This window comes from Solenopsis invicta, chromosome 16 (assembly GCF_016802725.1).
Source record: "Solenopsis invicta isolate M01_SB chromosome 16, UNIL_Sinv_3.0, whole genome shotgun sequence".
In the NCBI taxonomy this organism is placed as follows: domain Eukaryota; kingdom Metazoa; phylum Arthropoda; class Insecta; order Hymenoptera; family Formicidae; genus Solenopsis; species Solenopsis invicta.
The window spans coordinates 22,573,633-22,588,100 of record NC_052679.1 but is presented as its reverse complement, the minus strand read 5'-3'; the positions used below and the strand labels follow the sequence as shown (position 1 = coordinate 22,588,100).

Below are 14,468 nucleotides of genomic sequence, written 5' to 3'. Positions count from 1 at the left end.
TCTTTCAAGTCCACCCGACTATGAAAGTAGCGATCTCCGGCGGAGCTCTCCGGATGACTCGGGGATGACGTTGATTAGTACGGCAAACGCGTGAATGGCCTTTATTCTGGTGGTGCTGCTGCGTACGAGCGCATTGTGACTTCTTCTACCCACGTGTTTATAATCTACGAATACCCGCGAAGCATGCAATCCCGAGGGTCAGCGATGGGCGTAATTTCGTGGGTACTCCTACTCGTTGGCGTCCTGGAGTCCGTCGCCACGGAATGGAACACGCAGGACTTCATGAAGCGGGAACATTCGCTGTACAGGCCGTATCAAGGTACGCCGAACTTGTTTATCTCCGTATATCGCACTCGCCAAGATCCCGTCCTCACTCGCGAAGGATCCTTCCATCGCACGTCAGCGTGGAAGGATATGCTCATTCAAGTACTTGTTATCAGTTATTTATCTAGAATCGGAGCCAGTCTGCAAATTTGAGGTTACGAGGTGACTAATTAATACGGAAAATTTTTTTCCCATAAATAACGAAAAAAACATTCACATCTACGTGTGTCATAAAATCAATAAATTTTTGTAGGACAAGGAGCTGATTTTTTTTTTAAGAGACGCGTAAATTCTACTTTTTTTTAAATTATAGATTTTTATTGCGAATTTCGATACGCGCCAGCGCGGAAAGATTTGCTGATTCATTCATTATCTAAGCAGCATTTCAAATGACTGTCAGTACTGAAATCTATAGTATACTTTATGTGAATTGTAAATTTTTTGTATTGTCAGAATACAATCGTAGTCGCAATCTACATGAGAAAGATTAGTACATTTTAAAGTGACATACATTTGAAATTTTGAAATAATAAATAATATAAATTATATAATGTATATTGGTTAAGATTTTGATAGTATTTTGGTAACATGTTCTTAATATAATTTTTTCATTTATATATGAAATCATAGAACTTATAGTATAAGTTAATAATATAACTTTTATACTATAAGTTCTATGTATGAAATAGATTTTAAATCAATTGTTTATCATTTGTTTATTTATAATAACTGTTAAAGCATCAAATCTGTTATTTGTTATATATTTTGATCTATAACATGTTATTTTATTCCTTAAATTTATATTTAATGTACATTTATAAAATATATTTATAATATATATATATATATATATATATATATGCGCTTTTAATTTTATTTATAAAATTGTATTTTATGTAATAGGTACAGGCATGACGATACCTAATTGGGATTTCACAGGAAGTACAATGGTGACTAATAATTATATCAGGTTGACACCTGATTTACAAAGTAAACAAGGTGCCTTATGGAATTCTGTTGTAAGTATTCTACTTGTATTATACATGATGTTTTGTATATAACTTTAATACAAATTAAAATAACTGTACATATACATATAATATGTATTGTTTACTAATAATTAAACTTATTATTTGTTTATAGCCATGCCATATACGAAATTGGGAATTGCAAGTTCAATTTAAAGTACATGGAAAAGGAAAGGACTTATTCGGAGATGGTTTTGTCATTTGGTATGCTAAGGAAAGGATGAAATCAGGTCCTGTATTTGGAAATCAAGATTATTTCCAAGGATTAGCAGTGATACTTGACACATACAGCAATCATAATGGCCAACACAATGTATGTTGAATATAGATTTGTGAAGTCTATTGTAGTTTGAATAATTGATTAAGATCACATAACTTTGAATATTTTTAATTATTCGAAGCTCAACATTCTTATATTTTTATCTTTTCTTTTAATATACAAGTAATCTATTTTTTTGATAGCATCAACATCCTTATATCTCAGCAATGGTCAATAACGGATCTCTGCATTATGATCATGATCGCGATGGCACTCATACGCAACTTGCAGGATGTGAAGCAAAGTTCAGAAACATGGAACATGATACACACATAGCTATAAGATATGAGAGAGATACCCTAACTGGTACGTAAAAGCAAACACAATTAAACATTAAAAAATATATCTTTTTTATTACATGTGCCATTAATAAAATGTTCTTTGTTATGTTATATTTTTTTGTATTTCTATTCATCATTGTACTTTGTTCGCGTTAAATGAATTGTACTTTTTTCATTTTTTTTTTGTGCTTTATAATTGCGTCCTTGATTTGCAAACATATATCTGCACACACACATGTATGTGTTTATGGACTATAATTACACACATATGTATAGACACTTCTCGTATATACACACACACACGTAACTCCACATTTCTATACTTCTTACAATGTTTTTTTCTCATCTTAATAAAGTTTCTACGGATCTTGCCAACAAAGCAGCATGGAGGCAATGCTTCCAAGTGAATGAAGTTAAACTTCCAACAGGATATTATATAGGAATTTCTGCTACCACGGGTGATCTGTCTGACAATCATGACATATTATCAATTCGTTTGTATGAATTAGACTTACCAGATGATGTAAGCACTAATTTATTCTTTGCTATATTTTAATTAAATATCTAAATTATGTATATAAGGTATTTCATAACTCTTAATTAATATTTCGGGAAGTAAAAGACGATAGAATTTTGAACTAAAAGTTTCTTTCCCAATTTTGGCTTAGATCATTATTTACCAAGTTATTAATGATTAAAGTTGCTCAATCAGATGCCCAGAGTGCTTAGAAACGTAGTATGCCTCGAGACTCCTTGCGCTTACTATACATTTTCCCGATTAAAATTGTATTCTAATTTTGCATATTAATAAATAAATGACTAAATCGATGGATTAAATAAAAAAATTGTTATTATGAAAAATTTTAATCAGGAGAATGTATAGTAAATGCGAAGAGTCCCATGGTAGTATGTTTCTGCGTATTCCAGCTGGATACAATCTCATTAATCAACTTTAATCGTTAATAACTCGATAAATAATAGTCAGAACCAAAATTGGGAAAGAAATTTTTAGTTCGAAGTTCCATCCTTTTTTATTCCCCGAAATATTAATTAAAAAATATGGAACACTCTGTATAAAGCATATATTTCATTAAACAGTAAAGATGTAAATTATTTAATTACAATAAACGAATTAATGATACTTAAAAATATATATCACTTTACAGCCTAAGGATCAAGAAGACAGATCACAAATTGTGCCATCAGCATCGTTCTATGATGCACCAAGAGGTATGCAGTTAAATAAGATACTATTTTACATGTGCATACATTTATTATTTTGATATCAATTTTCTATTTTAGAACGTATAGAAGATTCGAAGCAATCTGGCAGTCTGAGTGGAATAAAACTTTTCTTAATCATGTTAATTTGTGCGATTGCATTAATAGTCTGTGTCGTCATTGCCATTATGCTTTATCAGAAGCATCAGGAAAATAGTAGAAAACGATTTTACTAAGTCAAGTTTGAGATAGCGTGTGTCTTGAATGTCGCAGCTTATCAATTTCTCCTTTATCCGAGATTTTTCATATATAAAAGTGTAAATTATCAAATGCTCATAAGACTGTCCTTACTTGATTTTTTGTTCTGAAATTAGTATGAGAAATTTCTTTTGTATGTAAGAATAAAAGTTTAGGGTAAAGGAGAAACGTGTGTATGTGTGTATGCTAGTATTCTAATAATTCCAATATTTGCTGAATGTTGCCTCTATTGAATTAATTGTCGATGTCATTGGGCTCAATGTACATTTATTTGATTTTATTGTAGTCAGTAAAAATACGTATTTATTTACAGTTCCTTTACCAAAGTTATTACTTTTTGAAACACCAGGTAAAATTTACAGAAATAAGTTTTTACATATTCGACTTCTAAAAAATAAGATAGTAAGATGGAAAGAGATATTATAATGAATGTATTATGACATGTACATTGTTAACTGTATTTTAGAAAGGTCTTGGAAAAATTCATATATTATATATATTAATTTCATGCCAAATGCTCATACACACAAGATCTTTATGGTGATATATACTTTTTTCCAGAACCTTTTTGTCTAGGTTCAAATTAATTCTAAAGTCAAGTGATTTTAAACATTTAAGGAAATATATACATCACAGATAAAAGGGATATTGTTTAAGGAGATAAAATATAGAAAGCCCGCTTAATTACTATTTTTTGCAATTTTTTTGCACATTAAGTAATTATTTTCATATGCAGATTAGGTACATAAAAGACTTTATTAATATAGATTTTATATTTGTATATATAGAAACTTAATATACTCGAAGCTCCCATATTGCATTAAGTGATAAAAGTATTTGCAGCTTATAGATACAACTCTCTAAACAAACTATTGATATAGTCATATTAATTATGCAGTGTTAGAAGCATGTCTAACATTGTATGAACATACATGCAATATGGGAGGTTCTGCCGTATTTCAATATAAAATAACTCCATAGTAAAACTGTATTCTAATTCTTTTATATGGAAACTAAGAAAAAGGGAACCAAACCGTTTAAATAAACGTCTTGTTACTGACATGATGTTATCATTCAAAACAATAATGTATCATGTTGCCAAATATAAAATAAATATATCTATAATTCTAAGGAAAAAAAGTGTTTTGCTTTTCACAAAAAGATAGATATGAGGTAATTAAAATTTACACTTGAATAAGACAACGTTTGAATTTTATACTGTATTCTGAATATATATTATTCATGACAAAAATATACATTTGCACATCAGAATATGAGAGTTCATGATGTTTTATAATACATATAGTTTTTGTTTGCTTTGCTTGGAGAAGCAAATAGAGTACTTTTATTATCAACATTAAAATCATTCAAACGGAAAACACCAAGGCACATCTATGTCTGTCTTATCTCTTTACTACTGTACTGGTCTTGATTCCTATTGTCGTTGTGTGATACGATGACGAAACTGCTCTTAACTCTAAATAGATATGCTCATTAATAGTTTACAAGTCTAAACACTTAACATCGACCTATCATGAATTATTTGTATTATACATATTTCCAATGCTGCTTATTGCAGCTAACTGAATTTTGAACTATATAGTGTATTCTAACTATAATGTCAATATGTGACAGTACCACATAAAATTTTTTTATGAAATAATGAAATTTTTTAAAATAATAATAGCTTACTAAATAATTTAAGATTATTTACATTAGATCGCATACTGCCTTGCCATTAAATTAATTAAAACTTCATTATGATGTAATATACATACCATAGTAAGAAATATAAATTTTATTACATGCAATATTAAAACATACAAGATCAAAGAGATCTTTTATAATTCTTCGAAAACGGAATACAAAAATATCAAGCGTTTCTTTCCTCTTTTACTGGCAGTAACGCTTAGGAAAATATATAAATCTTAAAATATATGTTATATGTAATACTCTGAAGCAGATTACGACTTGTTCATGAAAGCGTAATATAACTATTAATATATATATATATATATATATATATATATATATATATATATATACACATGTATTGCCTGAGGCATTCGGTAACATTGACATATATTTACGTTATTTTCTACTTTCATATCACACACACATTTACATGTATGTCAAACATTAAAGAAACACTACTTTATATACATAATAGTTTCTCGTTTTAGTTGTGTACAGCATGCTATCATATATAACATGCTGTTTTGTACAATATAGTTTATCTGCAACATTGTAACGCGAAAAATTGGTTACAATTATAATAAAATTATCGGATCAAATTATTCGCCCAAACGAAGATCTTTTAACAGATTTTTCATATTGAAATATCTTTTAAGACATTTATAAAGCAAAAATATTATAGTTTACAATGCAAATATATAGATACCAAATTTGTTTGAAATTGTATCTTGTTAAATTAACTACTTATATGAATTAATACGGCGTGTTTTATTTCCAAATTTTATTCGTCTAAAAAAATTTTTTTTAATTCCAATATTCTAGTAATTTAATTTTTTTTTAATATAAATCATGTTAAACAAACTATAATAATAATTAGATATTGAAAAAATTTTATTAGACCTAAAAAGCTATAGAGAGATCTAAAAGGATTCAGTCATATAAAATGTCATCACTTAAACATCACAATAGGATTTAAGAGAAAGTTTAATACAGTCTTTACGCTGAGACAAAGATCTCTAATAATAGAGCTTAAACTTATACGATACCTATAACGTTTGTAAGACTTTTTCAAATTGAGGGAATTGCATGCAAGACACCCTATCTCTTCCAAATCGATGTGTGGTATGGCACCACCAAGAAGAGACTCTGTTTCCAAATCATTATTCAGAAGTGCTCCAGAAAACCAAATCTTATCGCCCGGATATATATTTAGACTAAAATTGGTGAAAGAATGGTCCGCAATGAGACGTATCTCTGTGGTACTTCCCCATATGCCGCTTTTCATCTTGACGAATATCTCAAATTCGTATTGATCCCAAGATGGAAAATAACATTTGTTTCTTTTTTTCTGAATACTCGTTATGTGCTTGCAGTTCTTTCTGCGAACGTCATCGCCCGAATTACAATTTTCCTCATACGGTTCCCCGTACATACAACTAATTAATTTTCTAACGTTGTCGGGTAACCTGTTTAGTATAATAGCAATATTGTTTTTTATCGACTTTACTCTAATATTTGTCACGTAGCCTTCCCACGCAACAGGTATGCCTTCCAATTGAGCGCATTGCACCTGCACTTGCGCTTTCGACGACAGTTCCTCCCATGCAGGTTGATGACAGTAGTTTTGATACTGATCCCATGTTAAGGTAGAAGTAATGTCATATGATGTCTCGTCGGAATCCTGATTATATTCCATTATCATCGGCCACGATAAAAATGTTGCAGCACCAACGCCAAGAACAATCTACAGAATATATATTTATATAATTTTACATATATCAATTAAAAAGATATATTCAAGTCTATATAAGACGGAGAAATATAAAGATATACATACTTGCATAAGCGTAATGATCCAATTAAATCTCGACACTCTAGTCTTTCTCAGATACCATGAAACAAAAAATGGCATTCCTCCGAGTACAGCAGTAATCGCTACCCTCATGGCCAGATCATTTTCCGATAAATATTTGGCAATAGCTACGATTGGTAAAATGACAGAAGCAATACCGGCGATTGGAAGAAACAAGACCATTCCAACTAATGCAAGTGCGCCTCTGATCAAGCCGTACCATGTGGCACCTTGAGAACTGAAAATTGCTATTTGCCACCAACTTAGAGTAACGCAATGAGGTATCAGAATCCGATACGTGCCGCGCCAACCGTCTCTCGCGGCCATTTTCGCGAAAACCGCAGGTATCAAGAGATAAAACACGGCACGGAAATTTAGACAAAACTCTATGCCATTGCCGACAACGTAAGACGCAAATGTTGGCACTCTGATGTCCAAGAATCTCCAGCTTTGCGCCACGACTATGTCCGTCTCGTAAGGATACTTGGCGAGTACATGTACACCAAAGCTGAAGAGGGCCAAGAAATCGGGAAATCGCGAAGAGTCCCTCCACATAAAATTGCAGAGTGTGATAAGAGTAAGCGTGACTGCTATTATAGTGAATTCAGATTGCGGGGTCCATTGATGGGCTATCAGAGGATAAATCATCAGGTTCAACAGTAACGCGAGAAAGAAATGTCCATATGGTTTCAAGTTGTTGCGGCAGAATTGATACTCTGCTTCCTCAGGATTCAAATTTCCGCCCGAGTAACTGAGAAATAGACCTGACCACATGCGGAAGTTGTTGAACTCGCGTTTTCGTTGAAGCATTTGAAAGGTAGCCACTACCATGACTGTAAACGAAAGGTAGTAGAGGGCCATCGGTATAAAAAGTATTAGGCTCTCCGTGCCGAACAAGGAGTATAACAAGAGTAACAGAAGAATGTGTAAATTCGACGTAAAAAGAACCCTCTTGATCGACGTTCCTCTGTGGCCCAGGGTCTCGATCAACCAACTGTAGAGACGTTTCAACGACGCGAACGGATAAATAAATGGTCTCTGTAGCAGTGGTATCGTGTCTAGTGCCAATTCGGAAGGATCCACCATGCAGAGAGCATGTGATACTATCGGAAGCATCCCGCGCGCGTAACTCGCAGCTGCGGATACCAAAGCAGCCTCCGTGATCTTCTCACTCTGGTCCGTCCAACCTGCAATCGTACAACAAAACTTGCATGAGACACAGAAAAATAAGTAACATAAAAAGAAAAGTGATGCAAAAAGTGTGAAAATCTTTTTTACCGTGACTGTCGTTCGTTCGGTTTTCATTCTTGGTAGGTAGGGAATCGTCGGGAAGCCCATTGCTGGGGAAGCAATCGTTATCGTTGTCGCTCAGTTGTCCCTTTTGCGACAAGTTGCTAGAGGGATTGTTCGATGGAAAATCGGCATTACTGGTCGATGGTGACGATAAATTCCTCACACGTTTTTGCAGCTGCTCTGTAGTTATGAAGTCTTCGCCATTTGATAGACTGATGAAAAAGCAATTTCATACTCATATATATGTATAAGATACATTTATTCATCTAATTTATTCATCTTCATTCATTCATTCATTCATTGTTCTTTACCTCATAAACATCTCCCTCGCTGCTCTTCTGGCCAACTTCTCGTCCTGCGTCATGTCTAGACAACTTTTTACGTCGTAATAGTTGTGCTCTGTGATACCGCGACCAGTCGCCAAACACTTTCTAAGAATATCAGTCGCCTCCAGATTTCCCTGCTCTGAGGCTTTTGTCAACCAGTAAACACCCAATTTAGCGTTTTCCTCTTTATCAACATCAAGCTCTTGAAGTACAAATATTAGAATTATAAATTATACACAAATAACAAGTGTAGTGTAACAAAGATAGAATAGCATAGGAAACACTTTGCGTGCGACTCATATATTTCAACTTACCACATTGCTCCTCTAACAACTGCTTAGCTAAAATCACTTGAGATTCCGGACAGCCGTCTTCTGCCAATCGGGAACGTAACCGTCTAAGAGAACCTTTAGGCCCATCTATCAATAGGACTTAGAATTAGCTATTTAATCAGAAAAAAATAAAGAGTCAGAATTCATGTTCATGTTGTGTCAACACATATACACATATATCTACTAACAGTTTGTAAACTGTTTTATTTGCTTTTATTACGAATGGTACATAAGCATGATGATGTTAATACTATTAATAATGATTAATGCTATTAATAATGATTAATGCTATTACTAATGATTAATGCTATTGTATATCAGGGTTATGTCGCACATTTCAAGATTACGTCTGCATACGTTTTTCACATATTATTTACGTCAAGGTTGGTCATTTACGTGTACAATATAATTTACATTACATGTGTATAATAAAAACCATGTAAATTATGTTTTACATGTCATTTGTAAACAATAACTTATGAATCATAAAGGTTTTAGATTTCATCAGAAATAATGAAAATTATATTTTTAATTTTCACTATATTTTTATTTGATCAATAAAGTCAGATATATTGACAATTTTAAAACTTACTTTTTTCTTATATCGTGTTATCCAATTTTTAATTGCTTACATTGTCCAAATGAAGAATATTCATGTAAGCATAATAATGTAAACAATCATAAGTAAATCCATGCCCTAACGGCACACTTCATCCAGGGGACGTTGCATGGACATCCTTAGGACGTACGGATGTAGTAAGAAAGATGTCCATAGAATATCCCCTGGATGAATGATATGCTGTTAGGTGTAGATAATACACGTAATGTAAATTATTATAAATTGAATAACACAATACAGAAAAAAGCAATTAAGATATAAAATTGATAATATATCAGATTTTAGTTGATTAAAATGATAAAATAAAAATAGATAACATTAAAAATGAAAAACAGAATGTAATCTTCATTCTTTGTGAAATTTGAATATTTTATTATCCATATATTATTGTAGATAACACGTAAAACATAGTTTACATTGTATACATAAATCATTTATACATTATACACCCAATCCTGTAATCCTTTATTTTGTATTCCATTATTAGTCTCATTTTAATCATCTTTAAAATTCTATTTAAATTGTTCTACTTTGTTAATATATAATTCATTAATTAACATGACATTATTAATACTGCATTAGAATAAGAGCATCTTTCAACAAGAGATTAGCAATTGATTTAATTACGCATTATGAAGCAATACAGATCTATCTCCCACCAAGTATAAAATTAATATTCATACTAAACTATCATTTTATGTATAATAATTCACATTAATTTTTTAATATAAATAATATTTACAAAATATTTTCATAATAATTTACGAATATTGAAATAATTCAACAAATATTATATAAAGTAGACATATAACATTACTACAATATGCATATAATATTAAAAAATATTATATTCTCGCAATAATATCTATTCTCAGAACGTTATTTTAATTTTTAATAATATTTTTAATAATATTCATATAACATTCTAAGTATATTATACCACTTATAAAGTAAAATCAACATTTTTAAATATTGTTTTTGTTTTTTGGTTATACTGGGCTATTTATAATGATAATAAAACTAAGCGTTATTTTATAAATGTAATACATGCTTATAGAATTTGTAATTAATCAAAGCCACTATGAATTTCATATTTGTATTGATCAAATAACAACATAGTTTGGATGCTACTACTAAAAAAATAAAAGTAATCAAAATTGAAAAAATAACGAATCGTGTCTTTCTAGATAACGCGTTACTTTTATAAAGAAACGTTCCCAATCCCGAAAATCGCTTTCCCGCGTCGACTATATTCACTCGTCTGTTCGCCGGTTCTAAACTCAAAAGACAGATATCGAAAAACATTGAATATCGCGCCATTTTCATCGTCAGGTCACGTGGTCGACTCGAGAAAAGTCGAACAAAGTCGGTGCGTCCTCGACCGGGTCCCCGGGTCTCTGGGTTCGCGCTCGCGTGTTGCTATACCCTCGAATCCGCGACCTCAACGAAATGATTACCGTGTAGCGTCCACTGTTTCCTGCCGGGTCTACCAGACAACGGTACGATACCAGCCATGACTCACGATCGGGGGCGGAGGGCGCGGTTAGAGAGATCCTTCCGTTCTCGCGCTAAGCGGCAGCAATGAAACTCCTCTTCTCGCGCGCGCGAAACACCCGAAACACCTCGCCGTCTCTCTCTGAATCGCTCGGCCACAAAACGCTTGTAGATCGCACAACGCACACACCGCGCGGCTCGCTCCGCCGCCGAACGTTCCTGTTGAATAACTGGTAGTGATGTACGGCGACGCGCGCGACGCGTGCGCGTCCTTGCTTCAGCGTCGAGACAGGCTAGGTTGGATTAGGTTAAGTACGTAAACAAACGCGCCGGCTGCGCGCCAATACCGCTCCGAAATTTGAATCTTTTGCGTCTCCTGCGGCTCTCCGTCTCGATGAATTCCTTTTATTGAAAAACGAAAGGTTTTCGATCGCCACTTTAAGCTATGAGATCGCGACCAAAAGATTCTACCTCGTTCTTACTTTTGAATCTTCCATTGAGATCGCGGATCTTCATCCTGTTCTTATTTCAAGGTTAGGTTCCAAAATGCCCTTTCCGAGAAAAACTTTAATCGAAATATATAATACACGTAGCGTATATTACGGCTGCTTTTCTTTTAGTGAACACAATCGACACAAGCGTCATTCTATCTTTGTTACTCATTGAATACTGAAAAAGGATAGAATGATGTTTATGTCAGCTGTGTTCACTAAAAAGAAAACAATCTATATTATATCAAGTAAAATTGTTCTCGGAGGGGATGTAATTCCAATTTTTGTCTTGTAGATGCATCTCGGAGCTACTTCGACCAACTTTCAACTTTCTTCCTTGCATCAATCATGCTTCGACCAACTCTGATGAACTTTAGGTCACTCAATCGTCCAAGCTGACATCATCATGACATTACTTACAATTTGCAGAATTGGGTAAGTTAGTACATTTTTTAAAATTATGTAAAAGTTAAATGGCTTGTAAAATTTATAATGAAAGTTAAATGAACAAAAAACTAATTAGTTAAATATTAAGATTATATTAAGATTAAATTAAATTAAAATAAATTAAATTAAATTAAAAGCAAGATGATTACTGAAGAAACCGGGAAAACAAAATTTTCAGAAAATTTAGTTTTTACTTTGGAAAATCACGAAATTTTATTAGTACTCAGAGAAATTTTGGGAATTTTATTAGAGAGGATACTTTACTCAGAGAAAAATTATGTTTAGATTAATGAAATCGTTTCTTTAACTTGATTTTTTTAAATTAAAGTAAAAATATTTTTGAAGAAAACAAAAATTTACTTGATTTCAAGAAATAATAAGCGTTATTTACCTTCTTTAAAATAAATGAATTATTTTATAAATAAATTATTGTTCAAATTATTTGTCTAATTTAAACAAATTATTTTTTAATTCAAAGAAAGTCCTGATAAAAATGTAAAAAATAATGTAGTTATTTTAATTTTAAAAATATATTTCTTTCATTAAAAAACAAATTTGTTGTACTTCCAAACTGTTTCATTAGTTTCAATAAAAGGAAAAACCAAAAAATTTCTTTAAATCAAAGAAACTTTTCTTTAAGTGTATAGTAATGCACAAATTTCTTTGATTTAAACAAATATTTGTTGACTCTAAAAAACTTTTCTCTGAGTACATGTTACTATTTTCTTGTATTTTGCGAATAAAAATCGTAAAAAAATGTTCAAAAATGTCTTCTAAAGCAGAAAGATTGCTTTAAAAATCTATTTATTTTGGTCTTTGCGATATTTTGTTTTAAAATTATATAAAATTAAAAATTGATAATTTTCAATTTTTAATTTTATATATAAAATATTGCAATACAAAATATCATAGAAACAAAACTAAAAGACAGATTTAAAGCACTATTTTTCCTTTTTAATGCATGTTTGAAAATTACAATTTTTTTTATTGACATACATTCAACTTACTTAAAAATATGCTAAAACTTAACTTGTTTTTCGCGAGAAAATCTTAAGTCTCAATTCTCAATTTATAATATAAATGATAATACATGTGTATAGGTTTATTATAATATATAAATATTTATTTTACACACATATACACACACACACACATACATTTTCTGAAGCTCATAACATCATAATATTTTAATAAATAAATAGCAAAGTTTGGATAAAAAATTTTACTCATAATTTTTTTTTTTTTAGAACTTGTATTTTACTGTAATAAATATTAAAGTTTTTTATGTTTGGCGACATATTTATTGTACTCTTGATGAAAAGAGTTGTCAACTAACTTGTATTAAAGAGCTTATATATATAATTTGAAAAATTATTTATATTGAATTAGAAATTCGTAAATTTTTAAAGTTAGATTACTCCAAATAATTATAATATGGATTCTCAAACAAATTTAATATTTTAAATTAAGTTTATATAATAAAGAAATATATTGCTTTTTATGTGAGAATGTATTTTTTTCTGTTATAATTTTTTTTTTACGTAGATAAATTTTAACTTAAGAAAAATTCAATAAATTAAAACTTGTGTGTTTAAAAAATAACTAGTTAAAGTTAAAAATTATATCATTAAAAATTAACTAAATAAGTTAAAAGTTAACTTTTTAATTTTATTGTTTAACTTTTAACTAATTAATTTTTTAATTAATTAGTATACAATCCTGACAATTTGATTAACTGTCGATAAAAGTTAGTTGGAGTTGGCCGAAGTAGCCGGTCTGTTTCTTCCATATGTGGTGTCCGACAGAAAATTAATGGTTACTACTATATATAATTAAGCTACATACGTACGTGCAGCAAGGCGATTCTAATGACCGCTTCAGCAAACAACAAATGATTCTTGATTCGCTAAGTAATATTTATTTTCTGAGTAAGAATTACTTACTCGGTTCTTAGAGCAGATATGTACAGAACGCAGAATTATTTTTTCTTGGAAAATATACAATGTTAGTAGAAGTGTGCGAATGAAACATTTGTAAAGTTGAATTGAATCGAATCTTTGAATTGAATTGAATCTAAAATTTTCACATCAAATCGAATCGAATTTCTTTGATTCGAATACAAATCTAATTGTAAATTACATCAAATTTTTCTGTATTTATATTACATGTTAATTTAAATGTAATAAAATATGGATTTTATTTTCATTCTTTTTAATAGACAAGAAAATTAATCGCAAGAATTTAAAAAATGATGTGCTAAGTAAAAATTTATAATAAGTACTATTTATATAGAATTTATAATAAGTACTATTTATATAGATTTATATAGTAAGGGAGGATATTATTGATAACGTATTGAAATGTATTGAATATATCGTGCAAATTACAATGTAAAGTATTATTGAAGTAATAATAATATTTTAATGCATTTCATTAGGAAAATAAGGGAACGATTTTTTGTTCAAACTTTATTCTAAATTCTAAAAAA

General features: G+C 30.7%; 3 protein-coding genes across 5 annotated transcripts in view; 2 read left to right on the top strand and 1 right to left on the bottom strand.

Moving 5' to 3' along the window:
- The first annotated feature begins 12 nt into the window (after positions 1 to 12).
- On the top strand, positions 13 to 4,524 carry LOC105206540 (vesicular integral-membrane protein VIP36). The gene is made up of 7 exons (XM_011176033.3): positions 13 to 319; positions 1,228 to 1,343; positions 1,468 to 1,665; positions 1,815 to 1,977; positions 2,309 to 2,475; positions 3,119 to 3,182; positions 3,255 to 4,524. Exons 1-7 carry the CDS (start codon positions 184 to 186, stop codon positions 3,407 to 3,409), a joined length of 999 nt encoding a protein of 332 aa, XP_011174335.1. The 5' UTR covers positions 13 to 183; the 3' UTR covers positions 3,410 to 4,524.
- A 112-nt stretch (positions 4,525 to 4,636) lies between these two features.
- LOC105206549 (wolframin) lies at positions 4,637 to 11,331 on the bottom strand. Of its 3 annotated transcripts, none has more exons than XM_039458408.1 (6): positions 11,006 to 11,331; positions 8,912 to 9,039; positions 8,583 to 8,799; positions 8,257 to 8,483; positions 6,964 to 8,165; positions 4,637 to 6,870 (listed from the first exon to the last, which is right to left on the bottom strand). In XM_039458408.1, the coding sequence occupies exons 3-6, from the start codon at positions 8,633 to 8,635 to the stop codon at positions 6,076 to 6,078; spliced, it is 2,277 nt and encodes a 758-aa protein (XP_039314342.1). In that variant the 5' UTR covers positions 8,636 to 8,799; positions 8,912 to 9,039; positions 11,006 to 11,331; the 3' UTR covers positions 4,637 to 6,075. The 3 variants fall into 3 exon arrangements, with proteins under 3 accessions (XP_039314342.1, XP_011174346.1, XP_039314343.1); XM_011176044.3 differs by having other exon boundaries at positions 8,912 to 9,016; XM_039458409.1 differs by having other exon boundaries at positions 8,912 to 9,016; positions 11,071 to 11,331.
- A 505-nt stretch (positions 11,332 to 11,836) lies between these two features.
- The window catches only part of LOC105206574, a 59,709-nt gene continuing 57,077 nt past the window's right edge, over positions 11,837 to 14,468 (top strand). The window contains exon 1 of the mRNA XM_039458406.1: positions 11,837 to 11,968. The gene's annotated coding sequence lies outside the window, so the exon portion shown is untranslated. The remainder of the gene's footprint in view (positions 11,969 to 14,468) is intronic.